Below are 16,208 nucleotides of genomic sequence, written 5' to 3' on the forward strand. Positions count from 1 at the left end.
AATTCACTGAGTGTCTGCGCTGGAAGCGCCCTCAACGTCGTCCCCCCAGTATCATCCCCCCGCCCCATTTGACTCAGGTAGACATTGAGGTCCGGGTTAGGGGACTGACCTGGCGGCGAGAAACTGTCAAGAGTCCGTCTCCCTGTACCCTCCCCACCAGGGAAGGGACCCCAGCCCAGAACCCCTGAGAGGGAAGGCGGGAGAGCGAGGCCGCCGCTGATTGGTCCAAAGTTCTCCGGCACCATCCAACGGGCGGGGAAGGCGCGGCCCGGCTCGATTAATCAGGCTGCGCGCGGCCGCCGGCTGGGTAGCCGGTGGTCCCTGCCCGCCCCTGCCGCCGTTTCTGCCCCAGTCCTGCACTAATCCTAACCCCCGCCCTCGCCATGGGCCTGCAGCTCTACCTGGACTTGCTGTCCCAGCCTTGCCGCGCCGTCTACATCTTCGCCAAGAAGAACGGCATCCCCTTCGAGCTGCGCACCGTGGACCTGCTCAAAGGTGGGCCCGGCAGGCAGGCCCGGGGTCTGGGCCCCTGTGTGCACACGAACTCCCGGGGCCCCACGGTCAGGCGGCCTGCGCAGACAGACGGCAAGAGACGGACTCCAGTCGGAAACCGTGGCTTCGCCTATAAGTTGTGTATTTTCAGAGTCTTTACCTTTGCTTAGTGAATACTAACCATTCTTCAAAATACAGGTTAGGAAGGAGCAGAGCAGGTAGAGAGCAGTGGGGGTGTGGGGGTGTGGGGCCGCGGGAAGTGGAGTGACAACTCCAACACCTCCACACCTGGGCTTGGAGAAAAGAGTGAACTGCCTCCTCATTCCCGGTGGAAGCAGCCCCCATCTCTTGAGTTTCTGGGTCTGCTGGCAGGAGGAGGTTGGACACCTGCATCTGGTCTCCTCTTTACTCCTACCTAGGCCTGCCTAGGTCCCCTCCACTTACACAGAATCCGGGGAGGGGGCAGGGCTGTAACTGGACAGTAGGATAAGCTCTGGATTCAGAGCCCCTCTGGCAGGCCCGGAGGGAGACCCCTGCTTGGCCGAGCCTGCCCACCTTCTGCTTCTGGTGCCCCAGCATGAACCACCAGCTGCTTTGATGCCAGCTTGCTCTGACTTTTCAATGCTCCTTGGGGTGGGGGCTGGGCACAGAGGCAATTTCTAGAGGGAGGATGGGTAGGGGTGATTCCGTCCATGCAGTAGAAGGGCAAAGAGGCCCACAGGCGGTTGTACGGCCAGGCTGGATCCCAGCTCCACTGAAGCCTTCCAACTCCACATACATAACTTGGTGTACCATCTGCACTGGCCCGGGACAGGGAGGTATGCAGATGTGATTCAGACCTGGGAACCCCTGTGGGGGAGGAGCCTTGAAGGTTTGGCACAAGAAAGAAAGAGGAGCTGACCTGCAGGAGGTTGAGTGGCTGAGTCGGGCAGGTATTGCTGGTGAGAGCGAGGTTTGCTGAGGGCCGGGAGCAGGTGTGGCTGGAGCTCTGGGGTGTAGACAGGTCACCCAGTTTGCACAGAGAGGGGGACTGCAGTGGACAAGCCTAGAGCCCAGGGAGGAGGCTAGAGTGTGTGATGCGTGGATGGAGTTGGCTGGGGCTGGGGTGGATTACAGCTGCAGTGAATCACCCTCCTCCCAAGTCCAAGGTGAGATGCTACTTGACCCAGGTTCCAAGGTGGGGCGAGTGGACACAGGAAGGGGGGACCTCTGGCAGGCTCAGCGTGTATGATCTGCTGACCAGCAGAGTGGCCTCGTCTTCTCTGATGCCCCACCTGGATGGAGGCCTCAGAAAGTTGGTGCCTGGACATTGGGGTAGGGGGTGGGCAGAGACCTCAGAGGGCTCAGAGTTCTCCCCACCTGCCTCACTGGTCTCTCCCACAGGCCAGCACTACAGCGATGACTTTGCCCAGGTGAACCCCCTGAGGAAGGTGCCCGCCTTGAAGGACGGGGACTTCACCTTGGCCGAGAGGTAATGGGTCCCTTGGCTGCACCAGTCAGCCATCTGTGTGTCCACCGTTGATGGCTCGGATCGTGGCTTCTGTGCCCTGAGCCCCTTACCAGCCCGAGGGTGGAGAGTGGATTGAAGTCAGCAGAGCTGCCCAGGGCTGGGAGGGGCGCCTGGTCTTCCTCCTGTTGCTGTCCCTGCCCTGGAGATGTTGGAGAATGGTATTGGAGTCGCTCTCATCCTTCGGGACACATGTTGGGCACTGCTTCCTCATGGGAGATTTCTCTGAGCATACAACCACTTTCTGAAATCACATGACATTTTGTTTTTCACTTGGTGCCCTTAGTTCTGATGATAGGATGGCCCAACATAGAGCTGTGTGATCCTGGCTGTCACTTAACCTCTCTGAGCCTCACACTCCTACTCTGTACCAGAAACAGTGAAATGTTCCACCCCCAGGAGCTGGGGAAAGATGTGTGAGGAGCAGGGACCGGCCTCACCCAGGGCCTGGCCCCTGTGGAATGGTTAAAGAGTGACTGGGGCATGTCCCCTGCACCCACCGTGTTCCCCAGTGTGGCCATCCTGCTGTATCTGACCCGCAAGTATGAGACCCCCGACCACTGGTACCCGCAGGACCTGCAGGCCCGAGCCCGTGTGGATGAGTACCTGGCGTGGCAGCACACGGCCCTGCGAACAAGCTGCACCCGGACCATGTGGCAGAAGGTGAGCTTCAGAGCAGGGAGCCCTTCCTTGGTGACCAGGGGATGGTGCTTTCTGTCTAAAGCATTCCATTCAGACCTGAGACCTGAGAACACTAAATTCTAGAATGCCAGAGATGCTCCAGGCCAACCAACTTGTTTCCCAGAGGGGAAACCAAGGCACAGAGCCTGGGAATGACTCCCCCAATATGTCTTGATTCCTGAGCTGCTGGAAATTAATCTTGTGCCCTTTTGCACACTCCAGGCTGCCTGGGAATATTGTCTTTTGGGAGAGAAAAGAATCAAACCTTCACTTTGCTACACATGTACTTTCCAGATGGAGAGGTGTTAAGCGAAAAACCTCAAAGTAGGAAGAAATAAGATATTTCACTAAATGTTGATCTGATTTCTGGGTATGCAAGGATTTATAAGCCTAGTAACAGTGGGAGACTTAAAGAAAAGGCTAATTGATTTTACACAAAATCTGTGTAAGAAAAAAAAAAGAATGAAAACAAGCAAAAAAAACTGGGAAAGATCTTGGCAAAGAAATGTTAGAAAGAACATTAAAAATTTTTTTTTTAATTTTTAATTTTTATTTTTGGCTGCATTGGGTCTTCGTTGCTGCGTGCGGGCTTTCTCTAGTTGTGGTGAGCGGGGGCTACTCTTCGTTGCGGTGAGCGGGCTTCTCATTGCAGTGGCTTCTCTTGTTGCAGAGCACCGGTTCTAGGCGCACGGGATTCAGTAGTTGTGGCATGCAGGCTTCAGTAGTTGCAGAGTGCGGGCTCAGTAGTTGTGGTGCATGGGTTTAGCTGCTCTGCGGCATGTGGGATCTTCCCAGACCAGGGCTCGAACCCGTGTCCCCTGCACTGGTGGGTGGATTCTTAACCACTATGCCACTGGAGAAGTCCAGAACCCACATGCCGCAACTACTGAAGCCTGCGCGCCTACAGCCCATGCTCTGCAACAAGCGAAGCCACCAAAATGAGAAACCTGCGCACCACAAGGAAGAGTAGCCCCCACTCGCCACAACTAGAGAAAGCCTGGGCGCAGCAACGAAGACCCAACGCAGCAATAAATAAATTAAATAAATAAATATGCTTAAAAAAAATAAGACGCTCTTAGAAGCCCATCAAAACACAGGAGAAAAATGCGCAGAAGAAACCAGCAGAGATGTAACTGAAGGACAGAGAGAAAGGGTCAATAAATGGATGAAAACATGTAACTTCAGTAAAAATCAAGCAAATGCACATTAAAAGAGCATGCAGATACCATTTTTACTTATCAAACGTGCAGAGGTTTTTGAAATGTGAACTCTGAGTTATTATTGGTAAAGCACTTAGTGTCTGGCACAGAGCAGGCTCCCTGCGTGTGTGAGGGAGTGTGAGCTGGCCCCTGCTGCATGTATGGAACCGCTGTTCTGGGGGCCCATTTGTTGTTGTTGTTTTTGGCCGTGCAGCTTGTGGGATCTTAGTTCCCTGACCAGAGGTGAAACCCAGGCCCTCGGCAGTGAGCGCGGAAGTCTAACCACTGGACTGCCAGGGAATTCCCTCTGGGGGTCCCTTTGGCACAAAGAAGGTTTCCATAGCTTTACAAGCTGTGGTGGGGGAGGAAGCCCGGTGCATTTGAGGGTAGAATGGAGAGAAGTCCAGGAGAGTGAGTGTAGATGTTTGCTACTCAGAGTGTGGGCCATGGGCCAGGAGCATGAGCATCACCTGGGAGCTTGGAAATGCAGAGTCTCAGGCCCCACCCAGGTGTACTGATTAGGACCGTACACTTGAACCACATCCCAGAGGGATCTGCACGCACATTCCCATTTGAGAAGCCTGGTGTGGAGTGGGAGGTGGGGTGGGAGAGGATGGCTGCTGCCCTGTGTTGAGGCCTTTGCAGCGAGGGCACTAGGGAGCCATGGAAGGCTTTATGCAGGGAGAAGATATGGGCAGACTGGGATTGCCAAAGTATCCCCCGGCTGCCCGATGTGATGACCCAGGAAGAGGTGGAGGCTATCTGTGCCTGAGTAAGGGATAAGGCCTGGGCTGGTAGTGGCTGTGGGTGGGAAATGGTAGATGGGAGTGAGGAGAAATGTGAAGGATGGCTGATAGGTGGAATGAGAGCAGGAACCATGCTGGGCCTTGGGCAGACCCTGAGCCCTCCCCTGCCTGCCCACCTACCAGATGTTGTTGCCTGTGTTCCTGGGCCAACGGGTGCCCCCTGAGACACTGGCATCTACTCTGGCTGAGCTGGACAGATGCCTGCAGCTGCTTGAGGACAAGTTCCTGAAGGACCAGGACTTCCTGTCTGGGCCTCACATCTCAGTGGCAGACTTGGTGGCCATCACAGAGCTGATGCATGTGAGTGTCGTGGGGTGGGGGACCAGCTGGGCATTGGGGTACCCTGGGAGAGAGCCAGTGTACCAGCTCACGTTGTCCTTTCTGGCTGGGGGGCCCTGGGCGGGTCACTTCCCCCTCTGAGCCTCAGCGTCCTCATCTGTAAAAAGGGGCTTAAAAACCCCACCCTGCAGGCTTATTGAGCAGCTTCTCGGTATTTCCTGGAGGAGAACCCCCAGCCTATCACCCGTGTGGCAGAGGAGGGAAAATCCACCCGAGGGATCCCTAAGTTGGGACATGCTGCCTTGTGCTTCTCTGGGTCCCACCCCTCCACCCGGCTTCCTCTCCCATAGCCTGTCAGTGCCGGCTGTGACATCTTCAAAAACCGGCCTAAGCTGGCTGCGTGGCGCAAGCGGGTGGAAGCTGCAGTGGGGGAGGACCTCTTCCAGGAGGCCCACGCGGTCATCATGAAGGCTAAGGACCTGCCTCCAGCCGACACTGCCATGAAGGAGAGGCTGAAGCCCCTGGCGCAGCTTTTGTTGCAGTGAGTACCGGGTGGGCCTGCAGAGCCACCATCGACGGAGCTCTGTCCTCAGAATAAAGAAATGGCACTGCCTCCCCTCGGCTGTGAGCGAGACACCTTCGCAGCATCCGGTCCACGGTGCCTTCCACACGCCAGTCCTTTGTTCCTTCTTCTGTCTGCCTGCCAACTTCACCCTTACCCCTTGCACGCTGACTTCCATGTAACCTCTGGAAATAGCTTTAGTAAACACAGATGTGACCCTGACCCCCCGGCCGTCTCCTGTTTGAAACTTACCCTGGTGCATCACTGCCCTGAGGCTAAAGGACAAAGGACGAGTCACTGAACTTTACATTTGAGGCCTTGCCCCCGTCCCTCCAGGGCACCCCCTCTGGTTTCCCCCAGTAGCCCACCATTTTCCTGGCTCTACCCCCCCACCCCAGCACCAACTCCCAGCTTCCTCCTTGGCCTCCTGGCCTTGGCTCAGCCTATTTCTGCTGCTTACCGGGCTCCCCCTCACCTTTCCTGCCTGGTGCTCTTCCTGGTCTTTTGGCATTTGTTACCATGTCCTTCTCCAGGGAGAATTCCTCCAACTTCTCACCCTAGGCCAAGTCAGGTGACCCCTCTGGGCTCCTCAGCCTCAAAGCTTCCCTCCCTCAGTCCTGGCAGGGAGCTGGTTCCATGCCCCCTGGACTGGCACATGTCACAGTTGACTTGGTAAAGACAGTCACAATCAGGAATCATCTCAGTCTCCTGGGTCTGTCTCCTCCCTCTGGGGTGACGCTGTCTCCCACAGGTGGGGCACAGGGCTGGTTCATGAACCTCCTTGCAGGGAGGGAAGTATCAGGTTAGTTCCTGGCCCTCCTGGTGCTGCTGAGGGGCTTTGCTCTCCCATGCCTACTCGTAACCCCGGCCACTGTCTTCTCCACGCTACACCCTGGGTCCCAGACTTGCCACCTGTCCCTCAGGATGGTCACAATCTACCTGTCTTGTGTCCTAGACCCTCTGATATCTGAATCATCTAATAAAGGAAGGAGACAGGGTCATGGACAGACAGAGCCTCAGCCTGCCTGCTTCCCATAGAGGCTCCTTTAATATGTGCACTTAAATAGAATTTTAGATGTGTAATTGAAATTGTTCATATACATCCATACAATTTCAATTATCTTTGTTATTTACAATTCAAACAGCTTTACAACGTAGATGAGAGTACCATGTTTGGCTACCTCAACAGACTTACACGGTTTTTTCGTTTTAATTAATTAATTAATTTGGCCGCATTGGGCCTTTCTTGCTGTGCGCAGGCTTTCTCTAGTTGTGGTGAGTGGGGGCTACTCTTCGTTGTGGTGCACGGGCTTCTCATCGTGGTGGCTTCTCTTGTTGCGGAGCATGGGCTGTAGGCACATGGGCTTCAGTAGTTGTGGCTCATGGGCTCTAGAGCGCAGGCTCAGTAGTTGAGTGCACGGGCTTAGTTGCTCCGTGGCATGTGGGGTCTTCCCGGACTAGGGCTCGAACCTGTGTCCCCTGCATTGGCAGGTGGATTCTAAACCACTGCACCACCAGGGAAGTCCGACTTCCACATTTTAAATAACAACTTTTGTTTCACCTATAGAAACATAGGGTCCTGTAAACATTGCTGGTAATTCTACTGGGACTTGGTGGCTCTCACCCCCCGGTGGGCTGTCCTTCACCGTGAGGTAAGGTTGGCACAGGCACAAGAGGCCACAAAGGTAGATGTCTTTGGGGGCCAGGTAGGGATGCAGGGAGCCCGAGGGTCTCTGCCCAGCCCCACTCGAGCCCACATGTATCACCAGGTGACCTGATCAAGATAAGTGCAGATTCACACATGGAACGTGAAGTTGCTTGACTTGGAGGCAACCCATTTAAAAATAATTTTAAGCCTCCGTGACGATGTAACGTTTTTAGGGTGGAGCCTGGGGAAGGCTCCTACAGGTGTGTGTGTTTGGGGGGGGGTGTTCAGACCTCCATCTAAATATTGGCTAAGAAGCAGAAGACCGCAGCAGCGCCCGAAAGCTGCAGGAGACCGGAAACCTCGGCCAGTGTGGCTGGGGCGGGGGCGGGGCCTGTCGTGTGGGCGGGGCCTGGAGCGGCCAATGTCTCCTTGGGGGTGGGGTTACTCGGAGCCGGCCGGGCTACAGCACTTCCGGAAATCAGCGCCGTAGCACGCGGAGACTGTCGGCCGAAGCCGGGGGGTGTAGTCTAGGCAGCCAATCGGGGGGCGCTGTGTACCTGCCCAGCCAATGAAGAGCGGGTTTCCGCGGCGCCCCGCCTCCCCCGCTCCCTACAGCCCTGCCCTGGAGATCACCCACCTGGATTCCGTGCTTTCTTTCTCCCTGGCGGCCTTTCGCGCGCCTTCCCGCTAGAAATGCCGTTCGTTGAGCTGGACACGAACTTGCCCGCCGGCCGTGTGCCCGCGGGACTAGAGAAGCGGCTCTGCGCGGCCACTGCCGCCATCCTGGGCAAGCCTGAGGACGTGAGTATGCCCAGGGGAGCACGGAGAGGGAGGAGGTTGGTGGATGGGGTCGGGCTCTGTCCGCGCTTCGGCTTCCCCACCGCGACCCTGACTCTTCCGCGCCCGCCTCCCGCCAAGTCTGACCTCCCGCTCTCCAAGACCCCGCGGCCCCACCCGCCACGTCTGCTCCCTGTCGCCTTGCCCAGCCATGACCCCGACGTGACCTGCAAGGACCCCGGCCCGTGCCCCCGGCCCTGATCCCGCGGGGCCTGCGCTCCCCCACTCCGCGCTACCCGGTCCTCAGCACCACCCCGGCCTACACTGGCCTCAGGCGAAACTTTCGTGTCACCGCAGCGCGTGAACGTGACGGTGCGGCCCGGCCTGGCCATGGCGATGAACGGCTCGGCGGAGCCCGGCGCGCAGCTGCTCGTCTCCTCCATCGGTGTGGTGGGCACGGCCGAGGAGAACCGGGGCCACAGTGCCCGCCTCTTCGAGTTTCTCACCAAGGAGCTGGACCTGGCCCAGGACCGGTGCGTAGGGGCAGGGAGAGGACCCTCTTGGGACTGCTGCGAGACGGGGCAGGGATCCGACTTGAGGCCCTTCCTAAGGTTGGAGAAAAAATTAATTCCCCACCCTTCGCTAGAAGGATGTGGTGCCGCAGGGCCCCTTGCGCCCCCCGGTGGTGGGCCCACCTTGAGAGTGGTAGTGGAATTGAGTGAATTCCTGGCTCTGTAGTGGTCCCTGTGACACCTGGGCAAGGTGTGGCCTCCAGGACCTCAGTGTTTCCATCTGTGAAGTGGGAAGGCTCTCCTTTAACCACTCCCTGGGGGTACTGCATGGGATGGCATTATACTGCACCTGCCTTGACACCTGGTAGGGCAGGATGTTGTTACCCTGACAAAACCAAGGCCATTTATCATCTGCCTTCAGGCTTCCCCACATCTTAGGGAAACAGGTGTAATTTTCTAGAGCGTCTCCAAGCTGGTCGAGGAATTCTGGTTATGTCCTGAGGCTGTGACCTTTGGGCCTATGGCCCAATTAGGTCCCAGGTAAGGTTCCTGGGAGGGCCACAGAGTAGTGGAAAGAGCATTGGCCTGAATGTCTGGAGACCTGGGTTCTGGGTCCCATGCAGCTGGAGGATCCAGACAAACCTGGAAGTGAACCATCTCTGGTTTGTAGCCTTCTCTTCTGTGAATAGAGAGGCATGGATTAAACGATTCCCAAGAACACCTACAGCTCCCAAACCTGGGACTCTGTGGCAAGGTTAAAGTTTCTTCCTGGGTGAAAAATATTCCTGAGCCAAGTCCATGCCTACAAGGAACTAAGTATATGAGAAGCTTGAAAGAACCTTCCAGAATGGAGCCTTCATTGGCCCAGAAAGGCTGGTGAAGAATGGTTACTTGTGGGGGGTGCTCAGACCTGGTCCTCAAGCTGGGGAGTGATAATAATTCTAACAACATAAGTAATGTGTAATTTACCATGTGCCAGATACTCCATAGGTAACTCACATGCCTGATCCCATTTGATCCTTAGAAGTTTTGTCCCCCTCTCCATACCCCTCGTGTGGACATGCCATCCCCATGAGGTAGATACCTCCATTATGCCTATTTACAAATGGGAAAACAGGTTGTCACATATACCTCCTTGGTCCCAGGCTATCCCAGGTATCCTGTTTCTTCACAAGGAACTTCCTATCACTTCTGTGAGAGGGGCACACTCACTCACTCCACAGACATTACAGGGGTGGTGGGGGAGTCACCTCGTGCCTGGCCTTCTTGAGCCAGGCTTTGCAAAAACAGGCAGCTTGGGCACTGCGCATGCCCCCATGGGGCCTGCAGTTTGGAAGACAGGGCTCCCCTGTGAACCCACAGACAGAGCATATAGTGACCACAGAGGCCGCCATGTTGAGAGTCTGTTCTTGGTGGGTGATGATGATGTGCAGTCACTATCCCAACCTTGACATGCCCACTGCCCTGTCGGGGGTTGGGCAGAGAGCATTAATGGGTTGAGACAGGCTTGCAAAATGCCTGGTGGGCTAAGGCAGGCTGGCCTGAGAGCCCATGGTGGGAGTACCTGGCTAGGGGTCTTGGAATGTGAGGCATTAGCCAAGGAGCTGATGACATCTTTTTCTCTGTCTCCTGAAGGATAATTATCCGCTTTCTCCCCTTGGAGCCCTGGCAGATCGGCAAGAAGGGGACAGTCATGACCTTTTTATGATTGGCGTGGAGGGCATCCAGGGCATCTGTGAGCTGGCAGCCCCTTCCAGAGAGGCCTCCTGGCAGAGTGAGGGCCTGGTGGATACCAGCTTCTGGCACGCCCACATGCAGACAGGCCTGTGACCTCACGGTCCTCTTCCCCATCCTTACGACAAATAAATGAAGAGCGTTGTCTCTCAAACATGACTTCTCTACTTCCCTTTACCCTCCTCCGGCATTCTGGGCCACCCTGGGCAGCAGGGGTTGGTTTATGAGGTGGGGACTTTAGGGAACCTGGGAGGTGGGATGTTCCTGTCTTCAGGGCCTCTGATTCATGTTTTGTATCTCGGCTGCCCAAATCAGGGTGGAGGGCTCAGCCTGGAGGCCCTGCTCCCGATGCCCATGTTCAGGCTGGTGGGGAGGAGCTGGCAGCTGGTCCAGCCTGGGCCTTCCTGCAGACTCTGCGGACCAGATGTTCCTGTCCTCAGCCTGGGCTTTAGGGACCTTCCGTGGACATTGCCAAACTTCACCTTCTCCAGTGAATCTTGATGAGAATTCAGTGTAGCTGTGCGCCTTGTAAAAATCCATGTCCCAGGGCTTCCCTGGTGGCGCAGTGGTTGAGAGTCCGCCTGCCGATGCAGGGGACACGGGTTCATGCCCCGGTCCGGGAAGATCCCACATGCCGCGGAGCAGCTAGGCCCGTGAGCCATGGCTGCTGAGCCTGCGTGTCCGGAGCCTGTGCTCTGCAACGGGAGAGGCCACAACAGTGAGAGGCCCGCGTACTGCAAACAAAACAAAACAAAACAAAAAAAACCATGTCCCAGAATGGCAAACCCAGAAATGCAACATCTGCTTCTAGAAATGGAATGAATGGGATCCCGCACCCCCATCTAAAGAACATACCATGCTTTTGCATTTCAGAGGATATACAGGTTGGGTGGGGGTAGCCCAAAGGAAGTCACCTTTTCAGTTTCCTTCCGGATGCAGAGTTTACATCTCTGGGTGCTATGTTTCTCTGCACAATTAAAGCTTTGATCATCCTGTGCACCAATGAAATGCCAAATTGAGATCTGCAGTCTATGCAGTCCACCTGGTTAATAAGTTAGTTTCCAAAAGAATGTGCCTGTGCCTGCTGTGTTTACCTGACCACCGCTGAGGACTTGTTAAAAGCTATAGCTTGGAGTTCCTTTCCCTGGCTCGCTGTCCCAGCTGTTTCTGCTCTCATTCCTTCTGCCAACATGGATGTCTTGCTTCCCAAAGGAGCTCAGGGAATGTTTGTGGGTTGAATGCAAATGAATGGTTGAAGTGCCTAAGGAGGGATTCATGCCTAACCCTTGCCAGGACCATAAGGTAAGATCTGGTCTCCCCAGCTTCAATCTTATCCCCACTATTGTGAGTGATGTCATCTGTTTGCTGTGAGGACTGGCCCCTCCCCCCACACGGGCATTACCTCTCCCCGTTGTGGCCCTGAGTTTTACCCCCTGAAAACACCATGCTGCATGAGGCTCCTGCATGACCAGCAGTGTTTCTCAACTCAAAACCTTGCCACACAGCTAGCTCCCTGCTGCTTGCACCACCCTTCCCATCTTTGTTCAACTTTCACTCCAGAGCATCTTTCAAGATACAACTCAGTTGTGGGAACTGCATACAAGGTTGCAAGTCATCCAGGAAAGTTTGAAACCATCTGTTTATGCTCTGTTTAACCCAACCCTGCCCCTTATACTCCTCTCAAAAATCAAGGTTGGCGACTCAATTATTTTTTCATCTACTAGCATATCGTTAAAGCTTTACTGTACTGAACCGTCTATGAGTTCTTCACCATGGTTTTACTGTCTATAAATAAAGTCAAAGAAAAAGCCATAACATTCGTTCTTTAAGTCATTCTTGCTGGACTCAAGCCGCTATGAATGTCAACCAGTGTGAAGCCCTTCCCTAAAACGCTTAGCTCCCAAGAGCGTTACCCCTGTGTCCCAGGCCCTTGTCAGAAACCCGTCAATGCTGGGCCCTCCTTCCGGCTCTGTTCTGTCACTTCCTCCCCGGTACGTTCATCCCCCGCTCCCCCTCCCCCTTTTTCTTTTGCTTCAGTAGTTGCTTGTATCTGTGACTTTTAGGTTTCAAATCCTTTTCGGAACGAGGTGAGGTCCAGGTAATGTGAGAATGCTCTTCCGGCCCCGGTTCCCTCCAAGTGTCCCAGGTTTCCACGGCCTTCAGAACACCTGTCGCAGGTTGTAACAGTAGTGCGGCCGTCACCTGGCAGCTGCTGCGGGCCAGGCCCCGAGCTCGGTGCTTCCCGGGTACGACAAGCGGTGGGGAGGGAGCGGGCGCTGAGCCCCCAGCCGCGCTCCGGCCGAAGGGCAGGGCTGCGCCGGGCACCTGCAGGGTCCTCGCGCGCCAGCTCCGCGGGGCGGCGCGTGAGCGCTTGCCGACTGGCTGGTGGAGCCGGCTCCGGAGCCAATGGGAGCGCGCCTTGTTGTGAGGCGCACAGCCGGCAGGCGCGGGGGTCTGGCGGACAGGCGGTTGCCGTGGAGACGCCTGGTGAGTTCGCTGGCAGCGGGTTTGGGGCGGCCCCGGGTGGGGGCGCGGCTCTGCCCTGCCGGGGGCGAGGGTTTGACGGGCGGCGGTGGCAGGGTCCGGCCGGGCGGACGCTGGGGCTCCTCGTGGGGAAACCGAAGCCGGGACCCGGAGCGGCCCGGCTGGGCCCCGCTGGGCCCCGCTGCCGCGCGGGCCTCTCGTCGGCTCCTGCTCGTCCCGGGGGGCTGAGAGGGGCTCCGCGTGGGGGCAGGGATCACAGTGGCCGCAGCGGGAGCCGCCGTCCGGTCTATGGCTTCGGTGCCGGGCCCCGCGCTGACCACCGCCTCGCGTCCTTCTTCTTCACCTTCACGGCGGCGTTGCGCGGTGAGCGCCCCTCACTTGTGGAAACTGAGGCCGAGGGGACGTGCAGCCGCTTGTCCCGAGTCCCCGGCTCCCCCGCGGGCCGTTGGCTCCAAACTGCAAGCTTTGACTGCCCCACCGCCCCGAGGAGGCGGACCTGGGCCGGATAGAGCTTCCTGATGCTGGCAGGTGTCTGCACAAGGGGCTCTGGGGGCCCTCCACCCTTAGGGGCCTGGGTTACTACAGGTCGTGCTGTGTATGCGGATTCCATGCGGCGGCTGGGCTTCCTTCTGGGTGACTCATAATCGTTCTTAGAACTGGAGTATCCGAGTAATAGTATTATGTCTTGTGGCTGTAGTAAGTATGAGTATACTTATAATAGTATAAGTATTCGGGTGCTATACTGTACTGAGTACTGTGGTCGCAGCCAAAGACAGTATGTAAGAGAGTGGTGGTGTTTCAATAAAATTTTATTTAGGGACACTGAAATTTGAATTTTATGTAAGTTTTATGTAATTTTCACGTGTCACGAAGTTTTTCAACCATTTAAAAATGTAAAAATCATTCTTTGCTCTTGGGCTGTATGGAAACAGTAGGCTAGTGAGCTTGCAGACGCCTGATTTAGTCCAAAGACTCATGCAGTAGAGGAAACTGAGACCCAGAGGGGTTATCTTATGCCATGTCAGTCACACAGCCGGGTAGTGCCCCAACTGAGCTTAAGACCTACTCTTCCCGACTCCTTCCCGACTCCTGGGCCAGAGCCTGCTAGGAAACATCACCACTTACCACTGGATCAGGGTACGAGGTGCTCAAAGTGTGCTGTTGTTATGTGTTCTGAAGGACATGAAAACTATAAAGAGTTTGAAAACTTGTGAGGTTTAACTCCTGAATGTGCTGTTCTGAGAAAATGCAACTGTTCTGCTGGGAGACTGAGAAATGAGTACCAGATACTTCCCTTCTCATCTTTATACAGTAGCTTTTTTTTTTTTTTTAACTCCTTTTTGTGGTTTCTAGGGTTTGTGGTGAATAATATGGCTATGGTTCTCATTCTCACATTGCTTACAGATGATAAATATATAATCTCAAATGGTTATTTCTTTGTAAAGTTTTTATTTTAAACTACTTTGTGTGTGTGTGTTTTTATTGAAGTATAGTTGATTTACAATGTTGTGTTTCAGGTGTACAGCAAAGTGATTTGGTTAGACATACATATATATCTTTTTTTTTCAGATTAATTTCCCTTATAGGTTATTACAAAATATTGAGTACAGTTCCCTGTGCTATACAGTAGGTCCCTGTTGGTCATCTATTTTATATATAGTAGTGTGTATCTGTTAATCCCAAACTCTCAATTTATCCCCCCCACTTTGGTAACCATAAGTTTGTTTTCTATGTCTGTGGGTCTATTTCTTTGTGGTATATAAGTTCATTTGTATCTTTTTAAAAATTTTTTTAGATTACACATATAAGCAATATCATATGATATTTGTCTTTCTCTGTCTTACTTCACTTAGTATAATGATCTCTAGGTCCATCCGTGTTGCTGCAAATGGCATTATTTCATTCGGTTTTTTTTGTGATATTTATTTAATATATTTAGTTTCCTTATTTTTTTGTCTGCGTCTGGTCTTAGTTGCGGTACGTGGGATCTTTTGTTACAGGGCGCGGACTCTTTGTTGCGGCGTGTGGGCTTCTCTCTAGTTGTGGTGCGCGGGCTCCAGAGTGCATGGGCTCTGTAGTTTGCGGCACGCAGCCTCCCTTGTTGAGGCGCGCGAGCTCAATAGTTGTTGCCCGCGGGCTTAGTTGCCCCGCGGCATATGGGTTCTTGGTTCCCCCACCAGGGATTGAACCTGCGTCCCTTGCATTGGAAGGCAGATTCTCTACCACTGGACCACCAAGGAAGTCCCTCATTCTTTCTTTTATGGCTGAGTAATATTCCATTGTATAAATATACCACATTTTATTTATCCATTCATCTGTCGATGGACATTTAGGTTGCTTCTGTGTCTTGGCTATTGTAAATAGTACTTCAGTGAACACTGGGGTACATGTATCTTTTCAAATTATGGTTTTCTCCGGGTATATGCCTGGGAGTGGGATTGCAGGCTCGTTTGGTAGCTCTATTTTTAGTTTTTTAAGGAACCTCCGTACTGTTCTCCATAGTGGCTGCACCAGTTTACATTCCCACCAACAATATAGGAGGGTTCCCTTTCCTCTACACCCTCTTCAGCATTTGTTATTTGTAGATTTTTTTAACACTTTATTTATTTTTATACATTTATTTATTTATTTATTTTTGTCTGTGTTGGGACTTTGTTGCTGCACGTGGGCTTTCCTTTTAGTTGCAGCGATCGGCGGGCTACTCTTTGTTGTGGTGGGTAGGCCTCTCGTTAAGGTGGCTTCTGTTGTCGCGGAGCACGGGCTTGAGGTGCGTGGGCTTCAGTAGTTGTGGCACGTGGACTCAGTAGCTGTGGCTCACAGGCTCTAGAGCGCAGGCTCAGTAGTTGTGGTGCACGGGCTTAGTTGCTCCGCGGCATGTGGGATCTCGCCGGACCACAGCTTGAACCCATGTCCCCTGCATTGGCAGGCGGATTCTTAACGACTGCACCACTAGGGAAGCCCTGTAGGGAGTAGGGGCGGAGGGAGGGCCTTCCTTCCTTAGTCCAGAATCTGGCAGCTGAATCGGTTGCTGTGAAGCCTGATCTGTCCACAATCAAAAGCACGTGTGGAAATCCACTCCCAGAGAAGAGTGAGTCCTTGGGGAAGCTGGTTTGGCCTCTGAAAGGTCGACTGAAAGACACCACCCAGAGTTGATGGGGACTTCATTCTCTCCCTTCGCTCTTCACAGGGGCACTGCCCCTTGGGATGTGTGTGTGTTTTCCCTAGGTACAGGGTTTTAGTGCTATAGTTTCTACTTTTATCGTCTTTTTTTTTCCAGATTGTATGGTGGTCACAGTGCCCATTGTAGCATAGTTTATAGTCAAGCAGCAGTTTCCAGAGTTAATCAGCAGAATTCTTTTTTCTAAATGTGGAACCCAGGAGATAAAATAGCTATCAGCCTCGTGGGGTTTCAGTCTTCCTCGTCTGTGAAGACTGTACTTTCTTTCTTCCTTGTAGGAACCCTTGGAGAACTCAGAGCCCATTGTGAAGGTCTTAGCTGTGAGCTCCGTTGGCAGTAGCAGTGGTCA

General features: G+C 54.1%; 3 protein-coding genes across 4 annotated transcripts in view; all 3 read left to right on the forward strand.

Moving 5' to 3' along the window:
• The first annotated feature begins 307 nt into the window (after positions 1-307).
• Positions 308-5,765, forward strand: LOC309971031 (glutathione S-transferase theta-3-like). 2 transcript variants are annotated; one of them, XM_082853804.1, is made up of 5 exons: positions 308-495; positions 1,876-1,963; positions 2,512-2,662; positions 4,809-4,985; positions 5,315-5,765. In XM_082853804.1, exons 1-5 carry the CDS (start codon positions 384-386, stop codon positions 5,507-5,509), a joined length of 723 nt encoding a protein of 240 aa, XP_082709930.1. In that variant the 5' UTR covers positions 308-383; the 3' UTR covers positions 5,510-5,765. The 2 variants fall into 2 exon arrangements, with proteins under 2 accessions (XP_082709930.1, XP_082709931.1); XM_082853805.1 differs by lacking the exon at positions 308-495 and having other exon boundaries at positions 1,886-1,963; positions 2,573-2,662.
• Positions 5,766-7,802: 2,037 nt separating this feature from the next.
• On the forward strand, positions 7,803-10,339 carry DDT (D-dopachrome tautomerase). The gene is made up of 3 exons (XM_082852663.1): positions 7,803-7,975; positions 8,309-8,484; positions 10,099-10,339. Exons 1-3 carry the CDS (start codon positions 7,868-7,870, stop codon positions 10,169-10,171), a joined length of 357 nt encoding a protein of 118 aa, XP_082708789.1. The 5' UTR covers positions 7,803-7,867; the 3' UTR covers positions 10,172-10,339.
• Positions 10,340-12,644: 2,305 nt separating this feature from the next.
• The window catches only part of CABIN1 (calcineurin binding protein 1), a 97,954-nt gene continuing 94,390 nt past the window's right edge, over positions 12,645-16,208 (forward strand). The window contains exon 1 of the mRNA XM_082852872.1: positions 12,645-12,684. The gene's annotated coding sequence lies outside the window, so the exon portion shown is untranslated. The remainder of the gene's footprint in view (positions 12,685-16,208) is intronic.

The sequence above is a fragment of the Leucopleurus acutus genome (genome assembly GCF_964270905.1).
Source record: "Leucopleurus acutus genome assembly, chromosome: 13".
In the NCBI taxonomy this organism is placed as follows: domain Eukaryota; kingdom Metazoa; phylum Chordata; class Mammalia; order Artiodactyla; family Delphinidae; genus Leucopleurus; species Leucopleurus acutus.